The sequence below is a fragment of the Oryctolagus cuniculus genome, chromosome 1 (genome assembly GCF_964237555.1).
Source record: "Oryctolagus cuniculus chromosome 1, mOryCun1.1, whole genome shotgun sequence".
NCBI classification, from domain to species: Eukaryota; Metazoa; Chordata; class Mammalia; order Lagomorpha; family Leporidae; genus Oryctolagus; species Oryctolagus cuniculus.
The window spans coordinates 9430283-9443678 of NC_091432.1; the positions used below are offsets into that span (position 1 = coordinate 9430283).

Below are 13396 nucleotides of genomic sequence, written 5' to 3' on the forward strand. Positions count from 1 at the left end.
TACTACCTTCCTGGGTAGATTGAAGGAATGCATTGAGCAGAACTACTTTAGCAGAGCAAATGCTCATGTCAACTGCCCCTTATACCACTTCTCATATCCTAAGGAGAAGAAGCAGCCCACAAATGTGGAAGAGTATGATCAACAGGAAAAAATTGGCATGGAATTGGAATAACATATTATTCACGCCTTGCTGAACAGGTTGATGTAATATATCTAATGAACCAAATCACTTTAATAAGGATATAGGGATTAAATGCTTAAGTACAACAAATATTTGAGTGCACATATCACATAAGGTCAAGCTTTGTAAAGTTTAGGCATTTCTGAAGCAGTAAAGAAGGATTAGTCAGTGCCTTGCTCCTGACCTTGGCTTGCTTTCTAATCTGGTAGTGATCCCAAGACATTAGATAGATCTGGATTGGAACATAAGGTAAGATCACTGGTATACAAGGAGACCTGAAATGAATGAGGCCCAGCATGAAAAGGGCTCAACTGAATTCTCCATTCACCTTCGTCTTTCATACAAGACACCCACATTTTCAGTCAGAAAATGAAATGTGGCTGGGAGATGACCCAAGATGTTAATCTGTTAAGCTGATGCCTGGTTTTAGAGTGTACTGTGATTTTTGTCTTTACTAAGGCTTTATATATAAATGAGGTCTTGTTTCTCAATAAACCTAGGAAGAAAGCATGCAACATAATCAGCAAAGTTTTTGTTAAGCTAAATTTTACTCCCCCAACTGATGCCACAATTATTCTTGGCCACTATTTTATGACTTTTTTAAACAAAGGAGAGTCCAAGGCCTGCACCCTCAACGCATCAGAAATAGTTTGAAGAGGCCAGTGATCAGGATTTTGGAGATGTTGAGAGAGGGTTACTCTCAGAGCCAGGGGTCCTGTGAATGAGGGGATAAACAGAGGTGGAGGAAATAAGAAAGAGACCAAGGAGTGGTGCCTTTGGGTGAAGGGAGTGTATAGGGATCAGTGTTCTGAAGCAAAAATCTATGGGACTTCTGCAGATACAAACCAGGAGTTCACGTATCACAAGTGTGAAAATCGAAGTCACAAAGATCCATCTGAGGCATCATGGAGGTACCTGGTGGTCATAACCATGAAGTAAGACAAGTCACATATAGGTCTATAGAGCAAGAACACCGCACTGCATATTCTGGGTCAGCTACTTAGTAGCAGTGTCCCAGGGAAGTTGAATTATCTCTGTACTACACTTCCTGAAACTTGGAGAAAGGATGGGATCCACTCACAGGGAGTTAGCTCCACACTGCACCTTTCTCAGGACCATGAGGTGCATTTCATGTCGCCTTTCACCCTGCAAGATGCACCATATCAAGTAAATTGAATGGTCACGCTCCCTAAGGGATTGCTGTAGTACATATTAAAGAACCCGCAGTCCCTGCCACTGAGTGGCGCTATGGAGTGGCTTTCCATTCATATTTCAGTGAGCATTTCTTAGCATTTTAACACTATTAAAACGGAAATTGCATGTTTGGAATTTTACATTCTTGCAACCATTTGTGCTGTTTGATTAAAGGATACCAGACATACAGGTTACAGATTTGTTTCCTATGAAGATTAAGGAGAGGTAGATGTGAAAGCCAATTGATACAAGAATAGAAATGGAGAGAAGAGAAGGAGAATCATTTGAATTCCAAATTAATAATAAAAATGCTAACACAGGACAACACACTGCTGTGTTTTACTTATTTTAAAAAACATTCCGACTTCATTTTCCCAAAGGAAGTGTCACGATGACAGTCTAAATGTTGTCCTGAGTCCAAATTTGCTCTCTCCAGGTCTCTACAAACAGATTAGACTGGCTGGGTTCCATTTGGGGAGGCTATTTTTTGTCCAATCCCATGACACATTCTTTCATTTGTGGGAGGGGCTAAGTGACCACTGGAGGAATAAATAGAGCAATTCTGGGTGCTGTCCTCCAGAGTGACTTCCTTGATTCCTGTCACCTACAGGGAAGAGCCAAACACAGCAGCCTCAACATGAAGGTGGTTATGGTCCTCCTGCTTGCTGCCCTCCCCCTTTACTGCTATGCAGGTGAGTTCTGTACAGGGAGGGCTGCCTTTGGACTAGACGTTGTTAACTGGGCCTCCAAGGGTCCCAGCCAATCCCTTAGTGCCAGTCCAGGTGAGCTTCAGTAGAAAGGGCCAGGTTTAATTGACCTACAAATTACCATTAGTTCCAAGAAAGAACTATTTTCTCAGGGTCTTTTCCCCTGCACTGAAACTGTGTTATGTTTTGCTCCCATTCATTGTGCTCCACCATTTATATAGCTACCATGAAAACCAGGATGGATCTTGGGGTTAAATATTAGAATTGAGTATTTCAGGAGAGCATGAAAGGGCAATACTGATGGCACCATGACATTGCAATGCAATGGAGCTTCCTGAAGTAGGCACTCACAGAATCTCTCCACTGTGAGAGGAAGCTGGAGACCTCCCAGGGGAAACCTTAGGCTGCAGTGTGTAACCCAGTGTCCCACATCAGTTCTGGGCCCACTTCACTTATTGCTTACACCAGTGAAGATGGGTTTTAAAAGTGATAGGATTACATTCAACTAAATAAAAAATCCTGGAGCTGATGTAAGAATTCATTTAGAGGGATCCAAGCCCTGAGCTCTTTCTTCTCCTGAACAGAGTGATCCACAACAGATTCTTTCATGAGGCTCAAATTCTCTGTATTTTTTTTTTTTTGCTTAGAAATAACAGAGTGAATAGAACTAATGGACACTATTGTACTCCTCCTACTTCTGTGGTGCTGGACATCTGTCTGATTGCACTGAATTATAATGTTGAAGTATTATATTAGTAAACTTTTCCTTACTTTACTGAAAAATCCTTGAGACAAGTAGGAAGAAATTTTTAAATATGTAAACATTTATCTATTTTCATGGTTTTGAATGCTCACACTCTAAAATCCAGGAGCTTGTGGGTTTGGCATTTGATGATGGTGGCAGAATTCTTACTCAGACAGTGTCTCATCCTGAGCTCGGAAGCACAGTGAGACCGAAAGCATGCTGTATTCCGTCTCTCTCTCTCTCTCCCTTTAAAGTTTTTGCTCCTAGGAGAGAACTGTGGGAGCATTTCAGGCCTTTTGCCTCTGCTGGTACCTGCCTTTGTTTTTTAAAAAAGATTTATTTATTTACTAGAAAGTCAGAGTTACACAGAGAAAGAAGGAGATGCAGAGACAGAGGTAGGTCTTCCATCTGCTGGTTCACTCCCCAAATGCCCACAGTGGCTGGAGCTGTGCTGATCCAGAGCAAGAACCAGGAGCATCTTCCCAGTCTCCCATGTGGGTACAGGGACGCAGGAACTTGGGCCATTTTCTACTATTTTTCCAAGCCATAGCAGAGAGCTGGATCAGAAGAGGAGCAGCCGGGACTCTAACTAGCCAGTAGTGCATGCCTGGCTTTACCTGCCACACCACAATGCCAGTCCCCACCGTATCTATCTTTTAAAACCACCATGCTTTGATCTTGGTGACTCTACCCCGTCATTTTAATCCAATATAAGCATTTTCCAAAGGCACAACACTCAGATATCATAATCGCATAAAATTTCCACCTTTCATTCTTTAATCATTAATCAATTTCCATTAACATAAGAATTGGCAATACTTTAACACTTGGGCTTTTGTGGGCCACTGAGACTAGTGTTATGTCTAATGATATTGAATAAACACAAAAGGTGTCTTATATGTACTCCACCAAATCAGAACATATCATTTCTTGAACTGCTTAATTAAACTAATTTGTACAGTTTGTCTTCTTTTGGCAGAAAAGAGGAGGTCAGGAAAAGCATTGTCAGTATCAGAGGTGACCCCAAGAGCCTACATTTCCTGTCCTAGAATTGAGAATACTGGACCTTGCTCCTAAAGCTTTCTGAATCCACGTTTCCATGGACATGTATGAAGATGACTAATATCACTAGGACTCCACAGAAGTGCGCTCCCACCTCCTGGAATTGAGCACATGTTGTCATGCTTACTCCCCAGGTTCTGGTTGCGTTCTTCTGGAGAGCGTCGTGGAAAAGACCATCGATCCATCGGTTTCTGTGGAGGAATACAAAGCAGATCTTCAGAGGTTCATCGACACTGAGCAAACCGAAGCAGCTGTAGAGGAGTTCAAGGAGTGCTTCCTCAGCCAGAGCAATGAGACTCTGGCCAACTTCCGAGTCATGGTGGTATGTTGATTTTCTCATCTTCTGTCGTGTAAATCACAGACGAGGAAGGAGCAGGTTCTAAATTTATCATCAATAATGACAAACAGCGTGTGAAAAGGTTATGTAACTATAGATCTGTCCAGCTATCATAAGTTTAATCTTGTCCTTAGGGTGATTTGACACTTCATTTCAGGAATGTTCAAACAATGATATTTGAAAATGGCCAAACAGGGAAAAGAACACTTCAGAAACGCCTTACCTAACCTTCACTCTCAGGTCCATGCACACAGAAACACACAAATTCATACATATAGATTCAGGGTGCACAGAGAGGCCCTCACACATACACACACACACACTGGGAGAGACACATTTTCTGTTAAGATGAAAATGTGACACCTGAAGTGACACACATTCACAGGAACAACCAAAAATAAGTTTCCTCTTTCAAAATAAATGGTAGAAAAGTCCTTAAAAGTTCTCAGAGTACAGCAAACAACATGTGTGCAGCTCTTGCTTCATTTTATATAAAGAATTCAAGTGCACATGCCACGAACCATGATTTCTTTGCATACATGACTGAAATCAATGCAACATTTCTATATGGATCTCATGCATGTACAACTAGAGGTCATGGGTGTGAAAGAACCATGGCTGAAAGAATTGTTGCAAGCAGACATCAAGAGTAATGACAGCAAATGCTTTTTAAATTTCAGTGTTCTTGAGATTTTTAAAAGTTTTTCTAAATATCCAAATATCCTATGAATACATTACATAATAGAAAATTTAGAATTATGTCATAAATGTAGGGAGAAAAAGAGTAATGCCTGCAATTTAAGATGGAGGGGTTATTTTATCTTGAACAATCCACTTTGAATGGTTGATTTGTGTAATTAAGACATTGCTTAGGATTCGTACATATTATTATTATTATTTTTTTGACAGGCAGAGTGGATAGTGAGAGAGAGAGAGACAGAGAGACAGGTCTTCCTTTTTGCCGTTGGTTCACCCTCCAATAGCCGCCGCGGACGGTGCACTGCGGCCGGTTCACCACGCTGATCTGAAGCCTGGAGCCAGGGGCTTCTCCTGGTCACCCATGCGGGTGCAGGGCCCAAGCACTTGGGCCATCCTCCACTGCCTTCCCAGGCCACAGCAGAGAGCTGGTCTGGAAGAGGGACAACCAGGGCAGAATCCGGTGCCCTGACCAGGACTAGAACCCGGTGTGCTGGCGCTGCAAGGCGGAGAATCAGCCTAGTGAGCCGGAACGCCAGCCCCCACATATTATATTTTAATGGTTAGTTTTGAATCTTGATTCTGCCTCCAATTGCAGGTTCCAGTTAATTTGCATCCTGGGAGTCAGGAAGTTGTGACTGTAATGCTTAGGACCCTGCCTTCCAAGTGGGAAACCCAGATTAAGATGCAGAGTCTTGGCTTAAGCCTGACCCAGACTAGGCTGTTACAAGTATTTTGGAAATGAATCAACAAATGGGAGATCCCTCTGTATGAGTCTTTCTCTCTCTCTCTTTTGCTGTCTCTCTCTCTCTCTCTCTGTCTCTTTCTCTCTCTCTCTCTCTCTCTTCCTCCCTCTCTCCCCTCCCCCCACCTCTGGTTTCAAATAAAGTAAAAACAAATAAATTAAAAAGTTAAAATGTATTTATATGGCAGGCCTGGCAGGTCAACAGGTTAAGCTGCCTCCTCAGAGGCCACATCTCAGATTTGAGTGTGTGGTGGTAGTCCCACTTCTGACTGCACTTCCTGGTAATGTGCCTGGGCTGCAGTCAGTTCTTTCCAATCACATGGGAGAATCAGCTGTTGCAGGCATTTGGAGAATGGAAGATGGAGATGGAAGATCTCTATAGCTCTGTGTCTCCCTCTGTTTCTGTTACTCTTCCTTAAAAATAAATGAATTCATATTTATATTTTTAAAGTTATACCAAAAGAGACAACTAAAAGCAAATGGACAAATCTTATGAATATACAGTTTACAGATAATACGGTGGCTCCTAAACATGTGAAATATCAGTAATAATAATACAAAAACTGTAATTAATACATTGATGATGAGAGCTAAAGCAATTTCTGCAGAAAAAAACCACAACAATATAGTTAAATATTAAATGGGCACATTTTCCCCTTTTTCTTTGAAATCTTTTGTAATTTTAATGATCAATGAGGTTTTCACAGACTCAGTGTGATTTGCAGATTCAATTCTAAGAACAAAATGATATTCCCTTCCCACACGTTATCTACATGACACCTCCCTTATGTTTCCATTTCTTTGTCTATTTTTAGTTTTTGAAATAACATATTTTTTATTTGACAGGTAGAGCTATAGACAGTGAGAGAGAGAGAGACAGAGAGCAAGGTCTTCCTTCCGTTGGTTCACTCCCCAGATGGCCGCTACGGCCGGCACTGCGCCAATCCGAAACAAGGAGCCAGGTGACTCTTCCTGGTCTCCTATGAGGGTACAGGTGCCCAAGCCCTTGGGACATCCTCCACTGCCCTCCAGGACCACAGCAGAGAGCTGGACTGGAAGAAGAGTAACAGGGATTAGAAACCAGTGCCCATGTGGGATGCCAGCACTGCAGGCGGAGGATTAACCAAGTGAGCCACGGCGCCAGCCCCCTGAAATAGCATATTTAAATTACATTACAGTAAAAAGGCTTAATACTTCATCAAATAAGATTTTAACAAGTAAACAGTGAAAAGACCTTGGTTTAATGGGAACATAGATGATAACTATGAACAAAAATTAAATGTGATAATGAATTAATATTTTTAAAAGGTGTACTCAATACCAAACCACCAACAAAGGAAGACACAGATTAGTGGAATAATTCCTAGCACAGTGCTGTTTTAATTGTAGGTTCCAAAGTCAATGATGGATATCCCCAGACTATTATAATAGTTTTCAATCTAAGGCCATTGAGGAACTTTGAAACATCATACCTTGTATGAAAGCAGAGGTTGGAAAAACCCTATGTTGAACAGTGGTTTCAGAAACAGCTCCAGTGTGTAGATCCTCAAGCAAAAGAACAGACAGAATTTGTACTGGCTAAATTATTGCAAAGAACAGTTCTTTTGGAGAAAAGAAATATTGACATTATCAATGGTAGGGAAGATTCCCAAAACACCAACTTCTGCTGTGAATCCAAAAGTGTCTCTCTTGTTGTAGAATAAGTGAGAACATGATTCTAATTTTGCTTTCAGTCCTAGTTTCTTAGATGTTTACCTTTTTAAACAAAGGCAAGGGAAATGACAAGAAGCATCTGGATATCAATATTTCCTTTTCAAAGAGAGTGTTGAAAGCCTAGGTGATTTGTCTGCTTTTGTTTTGCAGCATACGATATATGACAGCCTTTACTGTGCTGCGTATTAACTGTCACAAGAACTTTGGCTCAGAGGAATCCAGACGATGCTCACAACCCGACTGTGGACTGGCAGAAATCTCAACTTTTCCTTTTGACTTTCCCCTTTGATCAGTAATATGGAAGACGTTGTTGAAACCTGAAGTATAGTTAATTTAAATAAACCCACTGCAAGAAGTTTCCTTTTTCTTCTCTCATAGAAGTCAAGGTTTTAGAGGCCCCTCCCACCTGTCTCTGGGTGCAAATGTAGACAATGCATTAACAGAGTCAAGGGTGTGCAATTGGGCAGCTTGCTTTACTCCCCCGTAATAGATTCTGGGGTGCAGGTTGCATGTATCAAAGATTTCTTTCTCTGCACAGCTCATGAGCTGTGTTTTCTAGACTCATCCTTGTTGAGAAACAAAGGTCAATGGTATCTACCAACCCAAGCCACTACCTAAGTTCTTTGTTGGGTTACAAGGTTCTACCAGAACCATCCCAGTTCCAAGATTTCAGTATGGAGGTTACCTGTTGTTATTTCACCGAGGAAATGTGAGAACTGGACATGAGGTCTGAGCCCTTCCTAAGCCTGAGTGAAGCTATGAGCTTTCCTGATCTTTGCTGTTGCCCTGTGATCAAGGTATTCTATGCAAGGATGTCCAGAATTCTTTAATTTGTTAGAAAAATCTACAGTTTCTCCTGAGTTCCACAAGGAGTTCAACTCATTTCTCATTTCACAAAAAAGAAAAAGGCATTTCTCCCCAAATTTATGCTTGCTCTGTATCTTTGTGAGGGTAAGGAGCCTTCAAAAGTTCCTGCTATGCCAGCTTGGTGACACCACTCCCTAACTTTTCTCTTGGTGGAATGAAATTTGAATTTTCTTAAAGTATCCCTGTCAAAGTTAAACAATGAACCTGGTTGAGGAACAAAGTCGTCAAGACAAGGGTAGCAGTTGTTTTCTCTGAAGATAATTCTCACTAAGTAAGATCTTCAGCAATGTTTTAAGGTACCTATGTGGTTAAGGTGATGATGGAAGGACAGTTCTCTGGACTCAGAGTGGGTAACTGAAACAAACCTGGTCAGCTATCACTCAGGTAGAAGGGGGGCAATGTGCGATCTTGTGAGCATACATCCCATAACTGATGTGTGTTTTCTCAGATTTTGGGTCCCCTCATCCTATCTTCCTATTAAGACACTACACCTGTGGATCTACATGGATGGGGCAAAGACACGATGATCAAACTCGTAGAATAAACTGAGACTCAAGGAGTCAATTCTAGGACACATGAATAGAACCCTTGGGGACAGAACAGAGATGCCTCAGGCTGATACCCTGTGAGGACTGGAGATGTGGGGATTGATAGTAATTCAGGGATCAGTTTTCCCTGAGGAAGGAGACCTGGAAGCCAGGTCTTGGGATTTGCCATGAGCCTCTGTGGGCAGCCTTCCTGAGGCTCACTGGGCACATATAGGCCTGGGATCCTTGGCCCCACAGTTCCTGGTCTGGAGGACTGATCTGTCTTGGTTTTCTCTTTTTAAAATGTTGATTTATTTATTTTTCATCTATATGAAATATTTTTATTATTTTTAACATTTATTTAAAAATATAAATTTCCAAAGTACAGTTGATGGATGACAGTGGAATTTCCCCCCCAAAAACATCCCTCCCAACCGCAACCCTCCCATATCCTGCTCCCTCTCACATTCCATTCACATCAAGATTCATTTTCAATTATCTTTATATGCAGAAGATCAATTTAGTATACATTAAGTAAAGGTTTCATCAGTTTGCCCCCACACAGAACACAAAGTGCAAAATACTGTTTGAGCGCTAGTCAGAGCATTAATTCACATTGAACTACACATTAAAGACAGAGATCCTACATGGCGAGTAAGTGCACAGTGACTCCTGTTGTTGACTTAACAAATTGACACTCTTGTTTAAGGTGTCAAATCTCCCCAGGCTCTAGTCATGAGTTGCCAAGGTCATGGAAGCCCCCTGAGCTTTCCAACTTTGATCTTATTTCGACAAGGCCATAGTTAAAGTGGAAGATCTCTCCTACCTTCAGAGAAAGATACCTCATTCTTTGATGGCCCATTCTTTCCACTGGGATCTCATTCACAGAGATCTGTCATTTAGGTCCTCTTTGTTTTTGCCAGAGCATTACTTCACATTGGACAACACATTAAGGACAGATCCCACATGAGAAGGAAGTACACAGTGACTCCTGTTGTTGACTTAACAATTTGACACTCTTGTTTATGGCCTCAGTTATCTCCCTAGGCTCTAGTCATGAGTTGCCAAGGCTATGGAAGCCTTTTGAGTTCACCGAGTTCAATCTTATTCAGACTGGGTCATAGCCAAATTGTAAGTTCTCTCCTCCATTCAGAGAAAGCTACCTCCTTCTTTGATGGCCCCGTTCTTTCCACTGGGATCTCACTCACAGAGATCTTTCATTTAGGTCTTCTTTTTTCCAGAGTGTCTTTGCTTTCCATGCATGAAATACTCTCATGGGCTCTTCAGCCAGATCTGATTGCCTTAAGGGATGATTCTGAGGCCAGAGTGCTGTTTAGGACATCTGCCATTCTATGAGTCTGCTGTGTATCCCTCGTCCCATGTTGGATCGTTTTCTCCCTTTTTTATTCTATCAGTTAGTATTAGCAGACACTAGTCTTGTTTATGCGATCCCTTTGACTCTTAGACCTATCAGTGTGATCAATTGTGAACTGAAATTGATCATTTGGACTAGTGAGATGGCATTGGTACATGCCACCTTGTTGGGATTGTACTGAAATCCACTGGCACATTTCTAACTCCACCATTTGGGGCAAGGCAGCTTGAACATGTCCTAAATTGTACATCTCCTCCCTCTCTTATTCCCATTCTTATATTTAACAGAGTTTGCTTTACACTTGAATTTAAACACATAAGAATAATTGTGTGTTAATTATAGAATTAAACCAATAATATTAAGTAGAACAAAAAATACTAAAATGGATAGAGTATTAAATTGTACATCAACAGTGATGACAAGTGATGATCAAGTCACTGTTTCTCATAGTGTCCATTTAACTTTAACAGGTTTACTTTTTGATGCTCAGTTAGTTGAAACCATTCAGGGAGAACATATGATATTTGTCCTTCTGTGACTGGCTTATTTCACTCAGCATGATGTTTTCTGGATTCTTCCACTTTGTTGCAAATGACCGGATTTCATTTTTTTTTTACTGCTGCATAGTATTCTATAGAGTACTTGTCCCATAATTCCTTTATCCAGTCTACTGTTGATGGGCATTCAGGTTGATTCCAGAACTTAGCTATTGTGAATTTAACTGCAATAAACTTTCAGGTGAAGACCGCTTATTTTGTTTGCAAATTTAATTTCCTTTGGGTAAATTCCAAGGAGTGGGATGGCTGGGTTGAATGATTGGGTTCTATTCAGGTTTCTGAGGAATCTCCAGACTGACTTCCATAGTGGCTTGACCAGTTTGCATTCCCACCAACAGTGGGTTAGTGTTCCTTTTTCCCTACATCCTCTGCAGCATCTGTTGTTGGTAGATTTTTGTATGTGAGCCATTCTAACTGGGTGAGGTGAAACCTCATTGTGGTTTTGATTTGCATTTCCCTGATTGCTAGTGATCTTGAACATTTTTCATGTTCCTGTTGTCCATTTGGATTTCTTCTTTTGAAAAATGTCTCTTGAGGTCCTTAGCCCATCTCTGAAGTGGGTTGTTTGTTTTGATGTTGTGGAGTTTCTTGATCTCTCTGTAGATATCTGGTTATTAATCCTTTATCTGTAGCAAAGTTTGCAAATATTTTTTCCCATTCTGTCCATTGAATCTACTCTTTCCTGGTTGTTTCTTTCTTTTTTTTTCTTTTTTTTTCTTTAACTTTTATTTAATGAATATACGTTTCCAAAGTACGAATAATGGATTACTATGGCTTCCCCCCCATACCGTCCCTCCCACAGTTTGCTCCCACACAGAAACATAAAGTGAAAAATAATAGATGATTTTTTTTTTAATGATGATGAAATCAGATCAGACCTATTGTCATGTTTAATCCCAGTGAGAGTCAAGTTGGGAGTTGATAGTTTCTTTTCTTTTCTTTTTTTTTTTTTTTTTTTTTTTTTTTTTTTTTTTTTTTTTACAGAGGATCAGTTTAGTATGCATTAAGTAAAGATTTATTTTTCACTTTATGTTTCTGTGTGGGAGCAAACTGTTGAAATCCTTACTTAATGTATACTAAGCTGATCTTCTGTATATTAAGATAATCGAAAATGAATCTTGATATGAATGGAAGGGGAGAGGGAGTGGGAAAGGGGAGGGTTGTGGGTGGGAGGGACGGTATGGGGGGGAAGCCATTGTAACCCATGAATCGTACTTTGGAAATTTATATTCATTAAATAAAAGATAAAAAAAAAAGCAAAAAAAAAAAAAAACCAGCTCCTCATTTGGCTGATTTTTTGTAATTTTTTTTTTATTCAATCCTGTTGATTTCTTCTCTGATTTTAATTATTTCTCTTCTCCTACTAGATTTGGGTCTTGTTTGCTGCAGTTTTTCTAGATCCTTGAGATGTGTTGAAAGCTCATCTATTTGGTGCCTTTCCAATTTCTTGATGTATGCACCTATTGATATAAACTTTCCTCTTAACACTGCTTTTGCTTCGTCCCATAAGTTTTGGTATGTTGTGCTGTTAACCTCATTTACTTCCAGAAAATCTTTATTTCTCGTTTAATTTCTTCTATGACCCATTGTTCATTCAGGAGCATGTTGTTCAGTCTCCATGTGTTTGCGTATGCTCTAGGGGTTCCTGAGTTGCTAATTTCCAACTTCATTCCACTATGTTCTGAGAAGCTGCATGGTATGATTCTAATTCTTTTGAATTTGCTGAGACTTGCTTTATGGGCCAGTATGTGGTCAATCCTAGAGAAGGTTCCATGTACTGTTGAGAAGAATGTAAAATCTTTAGCTGTAGGACTGAAAGTTCTGTAGAAATCTGTTAGATCCATTTGGGCTATAGTGTCGTTTAAATCTACTGTATCCTTGTTGATCTTCTGTCCTGTTGATCTGTCTATTTCTGAGAGTAGAGTATTGAAGTCCCCCAGTACTATTGTATTGGGGTCTAAGTCTCCCCTTTTTTTTTTCCTGAGTAGCACAAAGATCAGAACTTGAGTTTATTTTTTTTGTATTTTTTTAACTTTTATTTAATGAATATAAATTTCCAAAAATACGATTTATGGATTACAATGGCTTCCCCCCCATACCGTCCCTCCCACCCCAACCCTCCCCTTTCCCACTCCCTCTCCCCTTCCATTCACATCAAGATTCATTTTTGATTATCTTAATATACAGAAGATCAGCTTAGTATACATTAAGTAAGGATTTCAACAGTTTGCTCCCACACAGAAACATAAAGTGAAAAATAATAGATGATTTTTTTAAATGATGATGAAATCAGATCAGACCTATTGTCATGTTTAATCCCAGTGAGAGTCAAGTTGGGAGTTGATAATTTCTTTTTGTTTTTACAGAGGATCAGTTTACTATGCATTAAGTAAAGATTTCAACAGTTTGCACCCCCATAGAAACACAAAGTGAAATATATTATTTGAGTACTCGTTATAGCATTAAATCTCAATGCACAGCACATTAAGGACAGAGATCCTACATGAGGAGTAAGTGCACAGTGACTCCTGTTGTTGACTTTACCAATTGACACTCCTGTCTATGGCATCAGTAATCTCCCTATGCTCCAGTCATGAGTTTCCAAGGCTATGGAAGCCCTCTGAGTTCTCCGACTCTTATCTTGTTTAGACAAGGTCATAGTCAAAGTGGAGGTTCTCTACTCCCTTCAG

At 40.2% G+C, this 13396-nt stretch overlaps 1 protein-coding gene across 1 annotated transcript; it reads left to right on the forward strand.

Moving 5' to 3' along the window:
- Positions 1 to 1952: 1952 nt before the first annotated feature.
- Positions 1953 to 7733, forward strand: LOC100008795 (lipophilin CL2). The gene is given in 3 exon segments (NM_001082095.1): positions 1953 to 2067; positions 4024 to 4211; positions 7531 to 7733. Coding segments are annotated over 3 exon segments (282 nt in total). The 5' UTR covers positions 1953 to 2012; the 3' UTR covers positions 7570 to 7733.
- Positions 7734 to 13396: the final 5663 nt, after the last annotated feature.